The sequence below is a fragment of the Typopeltis vanoorti genome, chromosome 20, assembly GCF_054136105.1.
Source record: "Typopeltis vanoorti isolate ZY-2024b chromosome 20, IOZ_Tvanoo_1.0, whole genome shotgun sequence".
Classification (NCBI taxonomy): domain Eukaryota; kingdom Metazoa; phylum Arthropoda; class Arachnida; order Uropygi; family Thelyphonidae; genus Typopeltis; species Typopeltis vanoorti.
This window is the reverse complement of record NC_143568.1, coordinates 22,447,851-22,464,395: the sequence shown is the minus strand read 5'-3', so window position 1 is coordinate 22,464,395 and position 16,545 is coordinate 22,447,851. Positions and strand designations below refer to the sequence as shown.

Genomic DNA, 16,545 nt, shown 5'->3' with positions numbered 1-16,545 from the left:
TCACCTCTCCTTCTATCTACCAAACTCTGCAGTTCACATTCTCTCAGCTGATCCTCATAACTAATATTGTATAGTTCTGAAACCATCTTTGTTATCTGCCTCTGTACCCTTTCCACAGTTAATTTATCTCCTTCTGATCCTGGGGACCAAATTTGAGAACAATAGTATAAGTGTGGTCTGATCAGGATCTTATACAACGGAATGATAATACTTTTATCTCTGCAGGTCAACATCCTTCTCAGTATTACAGCAATCCTATGGGTTACCTTCACCACCTTTGCAATATGTTCCCTGAATTTCAGTTTTCTATCAATCATCACCCCAGATCTCTTACCTCCTCTACTTCTTCCAGTACATCTCCCATAGAGTATGCAGGGTCCCATCGACATTTCCCAAACCTCAAGACCTTACATTTTGCTGCATTAAACCGACCCCCATTCATTTGACCATCCGTCTAGTTTATTCAAATTCTTTTGCAAGGCTGCCCATCTATGCTATTACTAATAACTGTTCCCAGTTCACATCATCTGCAAACAACTAAATATCCCTCTACAATCCATTGACAATGTCATTGATATAAAGTTTAAACAATACCGGTCCCAGTACTGAGCCCTGTGAGTTCCTACTTGTAACCTTCTGCCTCCTTGATACTGCCCCACCATACACAACTCTCTTACCTGTCAGACAGCCAATCCTGAATCCAGTTGACTAACCCAACATCTAAACCCATGTGCTGCAACTTAAATATCAACTTATCATGTGGCACCCTGTCAAATGCCTTTGCAAAATCTAAAAAAAAATATTACAGAATATGCCTTTGCCTCATCAACTGCTCTTGTCACTTTATTATAAGAGCAGCCTGATTACTAAAACATGAGCATCCCTTAACAAATCCATGCTGACTCTCAGAGATAACATTACCCTCATCTGCCCAATGCTGTATATGGTCAATCACTAATTTCTCTAAGATCTTAGCAACTACTGATGAAACACAAATTGGCCTATAGTTAGACACATCCAGTCTGCTATTGCTCTTATGCAATGGCACTATCTTACCTTCCTGCCATTCCTTGGGTACCTTTTCCGTAGCCAGGCTTTCATTGTAAAGCCAGGTGAACAGAGCTGTCAGTTCTTTAGCGCATTCTCTCAAAACCTGAGGTGAAATACCATCCATTCCCACAGCTTTACTGACATCCAGGGTACTAAGTATTTGGAACACACTCTCCTCTTGCACCTCGAAGCTGCCCTATTCCTCTAGTATTAAAACTTACTTCTCCAGGATGAAATACTCCAATAAAGTGTTTATTGAACAACTCCACTATGTCCTCTGCATCAGTCACTCTAGTCCCCTTTTTATCCCTCAATGTCATTCTTCCACAATCATTTCTCCTCCCACTGACCACATGGCTAAAAAATTCCTTAAGATTATCTTTGGATCTTAGTGCCAGTCTCACCTTACCATATTAGTCACTCTCCTGGCCTGCGTCTTATATTCTTCGTGCATCTGTCCTCCACCCCTCTCCTTATATCTCTTCCTTAATCTCTTTTTCACCTGCACTTCCTGTTTGATATTGTTTGTCATCCACTTTACACCAAATTGTGTCCTCTTCATTCGTGGAATACAGCTTACTATTGCTGCCAACAACTATTCCTTCACAATTTCCCATGCACTAATGATATCCCGGCCTTCCAATTCTGCTCTCCATGGAACTGCCCCAACTTGATATCTGAGACTATTATAATCACCTGCCTTATAATTCCACATACATTCCTTTCTCTTTGATACTCCTGCATGCCTGTTCATCTTCCAAATCGAAACCACATGGTCACTCTCTTCAACAGGGAGGGGAGATGTCATCTCAGTTATTATCAGTTCTTCTGATGCTATGACCAAATCCAAAACTCTGGAACCTCTTGTTCCCTCTATTACATGTTGACTAAGACATCTGTCCCTCAAGAATTGCAGAAAATCCATTCCCTTATTAGTACATGCATTTTCCTCTTCCCGACTTATACTGCTGTAGTTAAAATCTCCCGTAACAATCATTCTTCTTACACTTGCCAAGCTCAAATGCCTAAACATCTCCTGCTCCCCACCTTCTGTGCTCCTTGGCTTGTGGTAACATCCTAGGATGTTATATCCTGTAAATATTCTGTCTTGCTCACTTCTACCTCACACCATATGCTTTCAAAACCATTAGTGTCACTGCTTTCCAAAGCCCTCCACTCTTAGAGGACATAAGTCATTACTTATCATAAGCAGTACAACACCACCACGTTTTCCCTTCCTATCCTGCCAAAAAATGCTCTACCCTGCTACTTCTATTCCTGTTATTATATCATCCGTCAACCACATCTCAGAGATCCCAATAATCTTTAGCCAGGCTGATGCTATCAGTGCCGCCAATTCATCTCCTTTATTCTGGATACTCCTGGCATTAGTATAAAGCATAAAAATGTCACTGCTTCTAGACCTAACATTATTTACTCCAGACTCCACTGGACTCAGTGTTACCTGATGTAGTCTCCCTTTCCCCAAGCACTCATTCCCACAAGAGGCCACTCCTGCTACCATCTACCCTGGGAATTCTAGTTTCCCTGCATTGATGCACCAACTCATTCAGAAAACAGCAATCTCTCCAGATGCCTACGTCCTTCTTCATTCCTCATTGTCCTTAAATGCCCTTCAAGCATCCACATATTCCAGTCCTCTTTTCTGACACATTCTGGCTATTATGCTATTCATTATTATGGCTCTTCTGCTCAGCTTGTCATTATCATACCTGGGTAACACACACTATCTTTCCTCTTTGCGTTTTCTTTTGTACAACCGCAGGCATGAATCTCATATCTCTTGCCACCTGATTTACACTGCCTCTCAAGTCATTCGTGCTCACCATCACAATTATCTCATCCACCCTTTCACCCCACTTAATTGACATAGCCACACTTTCTATCTTTCCTCCAGGCAAACACTCCTGTGGCATCCTATCTTGCACACCACATATCATCAAGTCTCCATACATATCATACCTCTTACCACTCTGTTCCTTGATTGCTCACCTGCATCCCTCACTCTCTCTCTCTCTCTCCTTTAACGCTTTCTCTCTGTGTTCCCTTACTGAACTGCTGTCCTGGCATCACTCTATCCCTGGTTCCAGCTCTCCATTCTTCTCATTCTCTCTCTCTCTCCAACTGCTTCCATTCTCTCCTATCATTCCCATAACTCTCTCATTTCCTCTCTTCTACTGTTTCTATTCTCTCCTCTTCTATCATCCCCATAACTCTCTCTCACTCCTACTCCGATTTGCCTAATCTAACCTCTCATCTCATTTCCAAGACATTCCACCTCTTCTTTCAGCTCATCTGTCTCTCTATGCAAGTTAGCCACTTTGCTCACCATTCATCCTCCCAATCAAGACAATCTCTGGAAACTTCACAATCAATCAAGCCTTCCACACTCCCCACTCATATTTTTTTTCATTCATATTCCGCTTGACATTCTCACCCTCTATCACACTACTCATCTCTGTAGATTGAGATTTTCTCGCCCCAGACACAACAAGGTCAGGTATTGTAATATCTAACTCACTAAGTTCCTCCCATTGCCTACGTTTTGTGCATATATGCATTCCCCCTTCTCTCGCCTGCCATATATCTAACTGCCGGGACGCATGCATACCACAAGCACTGCATGCCACAAAATCCTGTATTATGTCACACTAAATAGTCCTTAAATGGGGGAGGACTTGGTGACATGCCATTTGTAATTGGAGCTGCGGCTGCCACTATCATTCAAATAGTATCGAGGAACTACTACAACTAAATGCTAAATACTAAATGCTCTACTATACGATGTTAATATTCTCTACTATAAGCTAATTTACTTACGTGATACTATAAGTATGAACTATATTTAACTATACTAAATGACTAAATATGAAAACTTATCTTCTTCGCTTCCACCTTAGATGCATTCAACTCCGACCTCTCCTTCTCGGTAACCCAAAAATAATACAATATAAACAACAACTAAACTCCAAAAGCAGCACCACTTGTATTACTGAAAAAAGTGTAGCGCAATTCACCTAGTGATAGACAACATCTTTACTGTACTCCTTGATATGTCGTTCCATTGTTCTAAGTTGATTGTTTTTTGTTTTGTTATTTTCCTGTGTATATTTCTTGAATAGACTGGCAGAGCTAGTTTGGTATATTTATATATTGGTTAATATTTGAAATAATTTTTGTCTATTAATTTTATTAGAGGCTTTTTCATAATCAATGAAGGCTGTGTGTGTTTCTTTTTAAAATTATTTTCTCCTTTTTAATTAATAACTTTATAGTGAAAATTCAGTCTATCCAAGATTAGCCTTTTCAAATTCTATTCTGTTCTTCTAGTAGTTTGTTCTCTATAATAGTTTAGTTTCTCTTTTAATATTTCTGCATATGTTTTACCCTGCAGTTAGCAGACTAATTCCCCTATAGTTATTGCTTTATTTCCTTTTTTTTATAAATTAGGATAACTAGTGCTTTTTTTCAGAAAATTATTGTATTTGTTTAGTTCTGACATCTAATAGTTAGATCATTGTTTGTTGTATAAAGTTTTACTTCATTATCATCAGTCCAGAGATTTTGAAAATAAGTTACCCTTTTTTTTTGCTTAGATATATCTTTTTCTAGTTCATTTGCAAAATTGTTCCATCTCTCTCTGTTTTTACCTTATCATTTTGCAATTGCACTGTTTCTTTTATACTCTATTTTTGCTTCTACTGCTTCTGGTAATTTTTTTTTAAATGTTACATTTTCTATTTCTTTGTCTCAGTTTCATAGTTTTCTGTTGTTGCTGTTATCAGGATTTGTTTCAGATGTGTCATTTGATTCATATATGGTTTCTGTTTTTAAATCAGTGCACTTCTGATATTGTTGCTTAATATAGAGATCTTGTAATGAAGAAATTTTGTAACTCGGTTGAAAGTTATTTTCCATTTTATTTATTTTTAGCCCTTTTGGTTTATATCAAATCTTTACTAATACCATATAATGATCAGAGTTTAATTCAAAGCTCTGATATACTCATAAATTAGCTCAAGATTAACTCAACTAATTTAAAATTTGCAATAATGTAGTCAAAAAATGATGGGATGTAATAATATAAGTCAGTAACTCAACTATTTGTCTTAAAGTGAAAATCTGATCCTCACAACTTCTATTTGCAACCTCTCTAATCCAGCTTGTTCTTCTCCAAGTCCCTTCCACATTTTATCTTATGCTTTTCTCAAGTATACTTGAATTAATCATACCAGGAACATCAGTAGAGAAATTTCTCTATAATTCTCACATTCAGTTTTATTTCCCTTTTTTTATAGATGGGTACTATGAGAGCTCTACTCCAATCAAATGGAATTTGACCCTCTGACCATGCCTTCTGAATGATACAGTGTAGCCACTTTAAAACTAAAATATACTTCTAAATTTGAGCATTTTTGGTTGAATGGCATTGGCATCTACTCTAGCTGTCTTTCCACATTTCAGGTGTATGATGGCTTTTTCTGCTTCAGGTATTGATATGTAATCCTGATTGCATAGTTTTTTACCCCCTTGCTATCACTGTATTTCATTCGGCAGTCTTTCATAGTAATTATTCCAGATATCTAGAATATATTTATCTTCAGTTTTCATGTCACCTTTCTCATCTCTGATTTCTTTTTTAGTACTCTTTCCTACATTTTTAAGCTTTTTCAATAGCCTCCAGAACATTTTGCTACCTTCCTGATATTTTATATATTCTTACTAAAGACTTCCCATGACTTTTGTTTAGCAACTTTACACAAAGCTCATCTCTCTTACATTTTTCTCTGTATTCTTTTAGAGCATCTGCAGACTTATTTGCTAAGAATTTTCAATACACTTTCTGCTTTTCCTTTACTGCCTTGTTTAACTTCTTGAGTCCACCATGGAGCACTGATTTTTCTATCTTTGCAGACCTCACCACATACCTCTTTGGCTGAATCAGTCAGGATTTCTCACTGAATCTCCAAAGTTTAGTGTCTTCAAACACTTTCATTTTTTCTTGAATAATGTTTGTCTATTTGAATCTGCAGTTCACCTCTGAAACCTGCTCAACTTTGATTCATTTTAAAACTTTCTTACACATTCTTCTTTTCACTATGAAATCCAGTTTTATTCTGCTCAAAACTAAATGGTGATGACTTCCAGTTTTCAATCTGCTGTATATTGTTCTGAGCCAGTGGGGAAACATCACTATCACTATCAACAATATGACATAGTCAATGAGACTTGTCTTATTTCTTGCATCTTCCCTCCATGTGAATTTGTGCACATTTTAAGTTGAAACATGCTGTTAGCAATAACTAGTCCATATCCTAAACAAAAATCCTGCAGTTACTTACCATTATTATTAGCTTTACTCTTTTCTACCCAACCGTATGGCCCTATTGCCTCTTCTACTCTTCTGCAAATTTTACTGCTTCTCTCTTCATCAGCCTCTAAGCATTGTTTCTGTGAAATCTCTTTTGGCTGACTATCAGTGGTTAAATTTTCTTCATATTCTTCGGGATCTTCCTGCTGTGCATCTAAATTTAGCAGGTCAGAATCATTCAATTCTTCAGAATGAGATTTAATTAACTCTTGGATGTTATCATTTTAAAGTTACCACTTTAAAAACTACAATGATCATAAAAGAGAATTAATTTTTCGGCGTGTAATAATAAACAACTCATCCAAGGAGACAGATTGATTACCCTATTATCAGAATGGATTCTCCTTTTTGTGACGTGCAGAAATGTCGAAGCGTCTCGAATCTGTAAGCGTACCATAGCAGACGACATAATTTAATACATATTACAAAGATATTTTAATGGCATGTAGTGTGCCATTAAAAATATCTTTGTAATATGTATTAAATCAGTAACTAAATTATTTCATTCTGGTGAGTGATTTTTTAAAATAGTTAGCCATAAAAATGTATAAATAGAAAATTTTTAAAATCTGTAACATTTATTTTTAATATGTATATAGGTGCACTAATCGAATTTGGGTATCAAAAAAAAAATTATGCATTAATTGAAGGATTACTGTACATGACTTACTTACAATATTAGCAACACCAAACAAACAATTTATAAAAATATGTTTTATTGACTTTCTTATATTTTGCTGAATTTCACATCAGCATTATCAGAACATAACACAGCATGTATTTGTTTGCAACAGTGAGTAACTGACAAAAGATCTGAAGTCCTATTTTGATGCCCTCTAATGTTGTGGGGGGGAGGGATACAGCTATGTGGGAGTTGCTCTTAAGATATCAGTCTCCCAAATTTTTGGCAAAATAATGCAACCATATTTGTTCAGGTTAGGAGAATTCTTCATAGCCATGTGGGCTAATATCAGAATGGGGAATTGGACAATGAGACTTATTTGTGCCTATGGTCCCACAGAAGGTTCTACTAAGGTAGAAGTGGAGGCTTTAGAAAGAGCAACTGACACAATGAAAAAGGAAAAGTTGGTCCTTATTGGGGATCTAAATAGCAGAGTAGGAAATGATTGTCAGACATACAAAAAGATTTTGGGAAAATTTGGAGAAAAGTACAAAGCTAATAATAATGGCAAATACCTGTTGGATTTCTGCTCAGGACATGGACTGGTTATTACTAATACCATGTTCCAACATAAAAATGTGCACAAATTCACATGGAGAGAAGAAGCAAGGAATAAGAAGGGTCTCATTGACTATGTTATTGTTGATTGTGATGTTTTCTCCCTGGTGCAGGACACCAGAGTGTACAAAGGATTTGAAATTGGAAGTGATCACTATTTTGTCTTGAGCTGGATAAAATTGAATTTCATATTAAAAAGAACAACATGTAAGAAAGTTTTAAAGCGAATAAAAGTTGAGCAGCTCTCAGATGTCAGCTGTAGACTAAAATACACAAATATTATCGAAGAAAAAATTAAAGAGTTTGAGAACAGGAAACAAACCTTGCAAATTCAGTGGCAAGCCTTGAAGAAAACCCTGATTGATTCAGCCAGAGAGGCATGCAGTGAGGTTGTCTGCAAGGATAGAAAAATCAGAACTGGTATGGTAAGAAGTCAATTGAATAAATTCATATGGGATAGGAGAGAAATTAGTCAGAACACTAAATTAGCTGTATACAAGACAGTGTTCAAACTAGTTTTAACTTATGTATCTGAGAGCTGGGTCAGAAGTAAAACACTTGACCAAAGACTAGAGACCGCAGATATGAGAGCCCTGAGAAAGATTAGGAGGCGTGAACAGATGGCATCAATGGCAATATTATATTAAAAACGAGGATATTAGGAAAGAACTAGACATTTTCAACATCCAGGAATGTGTTAGCAGATCTAATCTCAGGTGGTATGGTCACTTAAACAGAATGGGTGAGGAAAGATTAGCAAAACAAGTGTTCTCTGCCAGGTTGGCAGGAAAACGACCCAGAGAAAGACCAAGATATAGGTGGATTGATATGGTACAAAGTGCCTTAGACGATAGAAATATAAGATCTGATAATGTTGGAGTCTTGACAAGTAACAAACTGATTTGGAGGAAAACTGTAGATAAGAAGTTTGTAATGATGTAAATTTTTCATGTAGTACTATCATAACCTGTACACCCCTTGATGGTATATGGCAGGAATTTGATGATGATAATGATAGAATCTCTCTCTTCACTAATGTACTGCTAGAAGATGCACTACATCTGCTTTCACAAACTTTCCACAGGACATAGTGAAATTACATGACTTTGTTATTCACTCTGGATATTTTTTTTTGTCAAAATAAATTTTACAGTCAAGTTGAAGGAGCTGCCATGGAAAGTCCATTTTCTTTTGTTCTCACCAACTTATATTTAAAACATTAAGAAGACATACTGTTCTCATCCATACATCCTCAGCCTTCATTTTGTGTTTGCTATATAGATGATATTTTTGCAATCTGGCCCCATAATGAAGAAACATTACCTACCTTTTTATCTGATATAAATAATCTCCATTCATGAATTAAATTTACTATAGAAATAGAAAAAGACAAATTATTCTTCTTGAATATTCTACTCCTACATTCATCATCTGGTGAACTAATTACTTTTCAAAATTTCATTATTTTGTTTATCAAAAGTCAGGTTTTCCTGGATGCCACATTCAGCAACAGTCTTGCTCACCATCTCTTACAGAAGACTGGAATTATCAAAACTTTAGTACAATCTGCTCACACTATTTGTTCTATTCCTCAACAATTACAGCAAGAACTCCTAAACTAATGACTTCTCAAAGAGGATCAAACATCTTTTTGATTCCTGTAATCACAGCTGAAATAACAAGGAGACAATACATCAAGTCCCTATCCCATATATTTCTGGCTTCTCAGAACCAATTTCCAAACTTCTTAAGAAATACAATTTAATGGCTGCATTTATTCCTCTAACAAATTATCATAGTTTCCATCTTCTAAATATAAACGTTCCCCTGTAGCTCCTCCTAGCATCTATCAAATTCCTTGTGACTCTCATCATTCTTACTTTGAACAAACTGGATGCTCAATGTAATACAAGAATGCCAGTCGTACATCAGCAGCAGGAAATCTCAGAAATCTTGCAGGGCACAGCACAGAATACATACAGAATAGATATCACAATATCCTATGGTCTGAAACATGCTTACTTCATCTTTGTTACTATAAATTTGAACATTTATCTAAAAAAAGAACTGAAGTGTTATTTCACCATCCTTAAATCAGAACTACTGCCTCTAGCTATCTAAGATATGGGAGAGACTTTTCTAATCACATCATTAAATTTTTTTTTAAATACAGTTTTCCTCAGTTACACCTTTGCATTGTTTCACGTATAACATCATGCAGCTCTCAGGGTTTCAAATCAATCCATTGTTTGCATTCTACCTTGTAATTAACCAACATTGTCACTGATGATGGCCTGTAATATTCAGGCCAAAATCATTTACTTATTACTTATTTCCTTGTTTTCATGTGAAACGAAGAAACTTGGAAGTCTCTCACTTATTCAGGTTTGACCTTAAACACTCCAAGCCCTGAAATTTTTATTTTTTAATACTTCACTTTTTCAGTAAAATGTAAACTATTTTTCACATGTGATGCTGTATTTGAATGAGTTACCAGACTTGAAGTTATTTTGCTAAGTTGAAAGTTGAGAATTTCTTGCATCTCTCTTCTGGTTTATGGATTTTTAGTTCTCCTTAAATTCTCTGACTAATTTGTGAGTTATTATACATGCATAAAAGGGAATGGGGGATTACATATTATTGAACGAACTTGGAAAAGAAGGCTTTCATATATGTTGACAAAACACTCCTTTTTAAAAAGAAAAAAAAAAAAGAAAAGGTTTCTTCAAAAATTAAAGACTTGTGGGGAATTTGTCTGTGCTATACACAATATGCCAAAACCTTGGGTGTAAAAACTGCTGAAGATCTGGGAAACCATCCTTTAGCAGGAAAGGAGGGGGTCATCCTCTGTTGTTCCCAGAGACTAGAAACAGGACTCGAATGGTAGCATTTAATACCACTGCTTGGTTGTGCTTTGCATATTTAGTTACCACACTAATCTTTATCCTGATAATGTCTCACGGATCTCTGCATTGTGAATTGCTATTAGAACATTATGAAATGCATTGAATTATCATATGCATTTAAATATTCATCTTCTGTGATTATTAGGACTTAATTCTCACCCTCTTTCCCTCTCTTAGGGAACCAGCTTTTCTGAGAAAATTCATGCAGAAAATTGTCCATGTGCACAGGATAAAAGATCTTATTCTTGGCACCTTAACTTTGTGTATTTTTCTAACCTGAAGCATGTAATGTAAGAAGGCATTAACAGCAATGTACTATTAATATTTCTCAAACTAATATAAAATTGTTTCCGTTACCTTGTTTTTCTCAAAATATCATTGTAAATATAGGAAAGAAGGGGAAAATTGACAGTACGAGATAGAGCAAATCTTTCAGACTTAGAAGAGACTGAACGACTACTTAAAAGAGAGGAGAAATATATAGTAGAAGTTAAACAAAGCTTATACTATAAATTGCGTGTATGTATTAGGCCATTGCAGATAATAATTGGAATCGCAGGTGCTCTTCTAGGGTTCCTGTTATGGCTTTCACTCTTGTTGACCAAGTAAGTTTATAGTTTTATTATAGTTTGACTTTATACTTTGGTTAATTAATCAAGATTGCCTCTCATATGTCACCTGGAACAACATTTCATACTACAGTAACATTTTCATTATTATTCTTATCTCCAAAATCATGCACTCTCTCCTTTTGATATGCTAGACTAGGTTGTGTTTTCTTATGTTTCTTTGATGCTGTTGATTTAGAGCATTTGATCAAATTATTTTGCATGGGGAGGACATTGAGCAACCAAGCAGCTAGGTGTCCTCCCTTTTCTTAATAAGAAGTATTTTCATTGAGACAAGAAAGACTTTAAACTTGAAATATGTCATGCTTTAAAAGTTGCTCAGAGTAATATAAATTAATATACACTCAGTAAGGGAGTAGATTTTCAGTGTATTAGAAACTTAAGCAGTTCATCAGTTTATGAGAAGTAAGGTGTGAAATTATTTCATATTCTTATCAAATATGATATTCTACTAAACTCAGTGGTGGAAGGGTAAAAAACCTTAAACAGCTGTATCAGATTTATTGCATAGTGAAAATATGGAAAAAGATTTAGCTTTTATTATTATTACCCCAAGACCTCATGGAGTCAATGACTCATCTTGAGAGAAATTTTTTATACTGTAATTAAATTATATAAAAACAGTGAAAAGTTCTCAATACAAAAAGGCATCCGGCAAGGCGACACCATATCTCCCAAATTATTTACACCTGCACTAGAGGAAGTCTTTAGAAGCCTTGATTGGAAAACAAAAGGAATAAACATAAATGGAGAAAGACTGCATCATCTGAAATTTGCAGATGATATTGTCCTAATAGCAGATAATCTTGAATATCTGGAAGAAAGGCTAAATGAAGCCTCCAGAGTAATTGGATTAAAAATAAATAGAGAAAAAACAAAAATAATGATGAATAAATGCATAAACCATAGAACTGTCAAAGTTGAAAACCATGAAATAGAACAAGTTATTTCATATGTATATTTGGGCCAATTGTTATCCTTTAAGGATTGCCAAAAAAAAAGAGGTTGAACGAAGAATTCATCTTGGATGGATGGCTTATGGGAAAATGAGAGACATATTCAGAAGTAACATCCATCCCTATGAGCAGGACCGGATTTAGACTTGCTGAGGCCTTAAGTTATACAAAACCCAGAGGCCCCCTGCTGTTTTAAATTACATCAGCTGGTCTTTTTGTTTTTTTATTTGAGGCCCCGGCAGCAGATTGCGAGGCCCTAAGCTGTTTTTAGCTTATATGTAAATCCGGCATTGCCTATGAGTCTAAAAAGGAAAGCTTTCGACCAGTGCATACTTCCTGTCCTAACATACAGAGGAGAAACATGGACTTTAACAGCCCTAAACAAAAAGCTGAGAACAACACAACATCACATGGAGAGAAGTATGCTAAAAATAACATTAAGAGATAGGAAGACAAATACCCGGATAAGATCTCAAACAGGTGTCATGGATATTGTAAGATACATTAAATAGGCTAAGTGGAGATTGGCTGACCATATTGCCAGATGCAGTGATGGGAAATGGACTAGAAAAACAACAGACTGAAGACCAATGGATGGAGCAAGACAAAGAGGAAGACCGAGACGAAGGTAAGGGGGGATGAACTGGAACAAATTGCAGGAGTGAGATGGATGAGAGAGGCAGAAAACCCGAGTGGTCTGGAAAATCATGGGGGAGACCTTCATCCAGCAGTGGACAGAACTGAGAGATATCTGCTATGGAATTTGCCCACAGTATCTCCAAGGGTGTAGCTGAGAAGAGCAACAAAGGTTGAAATATATTTAGAAAGTGACTCTTATTCTAATGCAAGGCAATGTTATATGCATTCTTTATGGAATATGCTATTTGCTATAATGGATACAAAAAAAAAAAAAAAAAAACTTGGCAAATCCAGTGCTTTCAGTAAATAGAAAATGAGCTAAAGTTACTTCATGCAAATATTTTTGCTTACGCCGTAATAAAATATTATTATGCAGACTTCTCCATGGAATTCAGACATTCACTACCAGAGGCCTGCACTAATGAGATGCATTTATTTGCCTAATGCCTCTTATACCTCCTCATCAATTCCTGACATGTACCCTTCAAGGGGATGTACAGAAATCCATCAAAGTACTACATGAAAAGTTTACATTAACTTCCTATCAAATATTTTCCTGGAAATTAATGTTATTTGTCAAGACTCCAATATTGTCAGAACTTATATTTCAGTCTTCTAAAGCACTACTTACTCCACCAATCCACCTACATCTTGCCATCAAACACATTTTATGCTGACCTTTCCTCTCTCATTCTGTTTAAGTGAGTACACCACTTAGATTAGCTCTGTTTACTCCTCTAATGTGGGTATTCTTATTGGTTAAACCAAAATAAGAAAATGATGGTACAACATGACAAAATTTCATGCCGGCTGGGGCGTCGCCCGGTTAAACAAGGCCCCCGTTGTTTTCGCCAGGGAACCAGGGCGAACAGCGAAAAGTCAGCTACTGGAACAAATCTGAAAACAAACCCCAACTCAACATCACCAGAGTTAAAGATCGGTACTATCAACGTAAGAAGCCTGAATGGCAAAGAAATGGAGCTAGCTGAGGAATTAGATAAGTACCAGATTGACATAATAGGGGTGACTGAAACAAAAAAGACCAAAACTGGTGAGATCTTTCTGAGCAATAAATACAAAATGTTATATTCAGGCAATAACAATCAAGGAAAAGAAGGAGTAGCCATAGTATTCAACACAAAATACGAGGCTAATCTTCTTGAATGGCAGTCAGTCTCAAGTAGAGTAATGTGGGCAAATATGAGAATGGGGAACTGGACAATGAGACTTATTTGTGCCTATGGTCCCACAGAAGGTTCTACTAAGGTAGAAGTGGAGGAATTTTTTGAGGCTTTAGAAAAAGCAACTGACACAATGAAAAAGGAAAAATTGGTCCTTGTTGGGGATCTAAATAGTAGAGTAGGAAATGATTGTGAGACATACAAAAATATTTTGGGAAAATTTGGAGAAAAGAGCAAAGCTAATAATAATGGCAAATATCTGTTGGATTTCTGCTCAGGACATGGACTGGTTATTACTAACACCATGTTCCAACATAAAAATGTGCACAAATTCACATGGAGAGAAGAGGCTAGGAATAAGAAAAGTCTCATTGACTATGTTATTGTTGATAGTGATGTTTTCTCCCTGGTGCAGGACACCAGAGTGTACAGAGGATTTGAAATTGGAAGTGATCACTATTTAGTCTTGAGCATGATAAAATTGAATTTCATATTGAAAAGAATAACATGTAAGAAAGTTTTAAAGCGAATAAAAGTTGAGCAGCTCTCAGATGTGAACTGTAGACTAAAATACAGAAAGATTATTGAAAAGAAAATGAAAGAATTTGAGAACAGGAATCAAACCTTGGAGATTCAGTGGCAAACTCTGAAGGAAACATTGATTGATTCTGCCAGAGAGGCATGTGGTGAGGTTGTGTGCAAAGATAAAAAAATCAGAACTCCCTGGTGGACACAGGAAGTTAAAGAGGCAGTGAAGGAAAAGAAGAAAGCATACTAAAAGTTCCTGGCAAATAAGTCAGCTTTTACTCTTACAGAATACAGAGACAAATGTAAGAAAGCTAAACAGTGTGTAAAACTAGCTAAACAAAAGTCATGGGAAGACTTTGGCAAGAATATAGAAAATAAATATCAATAAGGTGGCAAAATATTCTGGAGGTTGTTGAAGAAGCTTAGGAATGGAGGAAAGTGTGCTGTAAAAGGAATTAGAGATGATAAAGGTGAAATGAAAACAGGAGAAAAAGATATCCTTGAAGTATGGAGTAATTACTTTGAAAAACTGCTAAATGAAACAAGCAGTGATGACAGCACAGTGATAAAAAACACTGACCAGGCATGCAGTCAGGAATACATATCCATACTTGAAGTAGAAAAAGCCATCAAAGGCTTGAAATGTGGAAAGGCAGCAGGAGTAGATGATATTCGACCAGAAATGCTGAAGTATGGTGGTATAAGAGTCTTACAGTGGCTGCACTGCATAGTTCAGAAAGCCTGGACAGAGGGACGAATTCCCGATGATTGGAGTAGAGCTCTCATAGTACCCATGTGAGAATTACAGAGGTATTTCCCTACTGAGTGTTCCTGGCAAGATCTATGCAAGTATACTTGAGAAACGGTTGAGAAGAATTGTGGAAAAAAGGCTTGGTGAAGAACAAGCTGGATTCAGGCCAAATAGAGGCTGTCAGGATCAGATCTTCACTTTACGACAAATAGTCGAGAAAGCATGGGAATATAACAAAGATCTGTATTTAAGTTTTGTCGATTTGGAAAAGGCATATGACAAGGTGCCAAGAGAGAAGCTATTCAATATGCTGCAGTTATATGGTGTCAATGGGGCATTATATCAAGCAATACTTAGTCTTTATTTGAGTTGTGAGTCAGCAGTTAGAATTGAAGGATGTACAGGAAGATGGTTTAATGTTAAATCTGGTGTGAGACAAGGATGTACATTATCCCCTCTGTTATTCATTATCTATATGGATCACATTATGAAGGAATGTGGTATTAAACCTGATATCAAAATTGGAGATGTTAATGTCAGTTCTTTGCTTTATGCGGATGATGTTATACTTCTAAATAAATCCGCTAGAAGTCTGCAAGATTCTCTGACTAAATTGAATAGCTGTTGTAATAGATATGGTATGAAGGTCAGCAATAAAAAGACAAAAACAATGAAAATAGGCAGAATCATTGAAAATGTCAACTGTGTTGTGAATGGAGAACCTGTGGAACAAGTAAAACATTTCAGCTACTTAGGCACAATTTTTACTGAAGATGGTAAACTAAATATAGAAATAGACAACAGAATCAGCAAAGCTGGTATCGTGGGAAGTCAATTGAATAAATTCATATGGAATAAGAAAGAAATTAGTCGGAACACTAAATTAGCTGTATACAAGACTGTGTTCAAACCAATTTTAACTTATGGATCTGGAGCTGGGTCAGAAGTAAAACACTTGACCAAAGACTAGAGACCGCAGATATGAGAGTCCTGAGAAAGATTAGAGGCGTGAACAGATGGCATCAATGGCAATATCATATTAAAAATGAGGATATTAGGAAAGAACTTGACATTGTCAGCATCCAGGAATGCGTTAGCAGAGCTAATCTCAGGTGGTATGGTCACTTAAATAGAATGGGAGTGGAAAGATTAGCAAAACAAGTGTTCTCTGCCATGTTGGCAGGAAAACGACCCAGAGGAACACCAAGATATAGATGGATTGATATGGTACAAAGTGCCTTAGACGATAGAAATATAAGATCTGATAATGTTG

General features: G+C 36.2%; 1 protein-coding gene across 1 annotated transcript in view; it reads left to right on the top strand.

The window, feature by feature from the left end:
• LOC150095279 (lysosomal cobalamin transport escort protein LMBD1-like) overlaps positions 1 to 16,545 on the top strand; it is a 259,870-nt gene that overhangs the window by 151,204 nt on the left and 92,121 nt on the right. Inside the window, exon 9 of the mRNA XM_090410049.1 lies at positions 10,979 to 11,193. Within this exon, the coding sequence (XP_090266175.1) occupies positions 10,979 to 11,193 (215 nt within the window). The remainder of the gene's footprint in view (positions 1 to 10,978; positions 11,194 to 16,545) is intronic.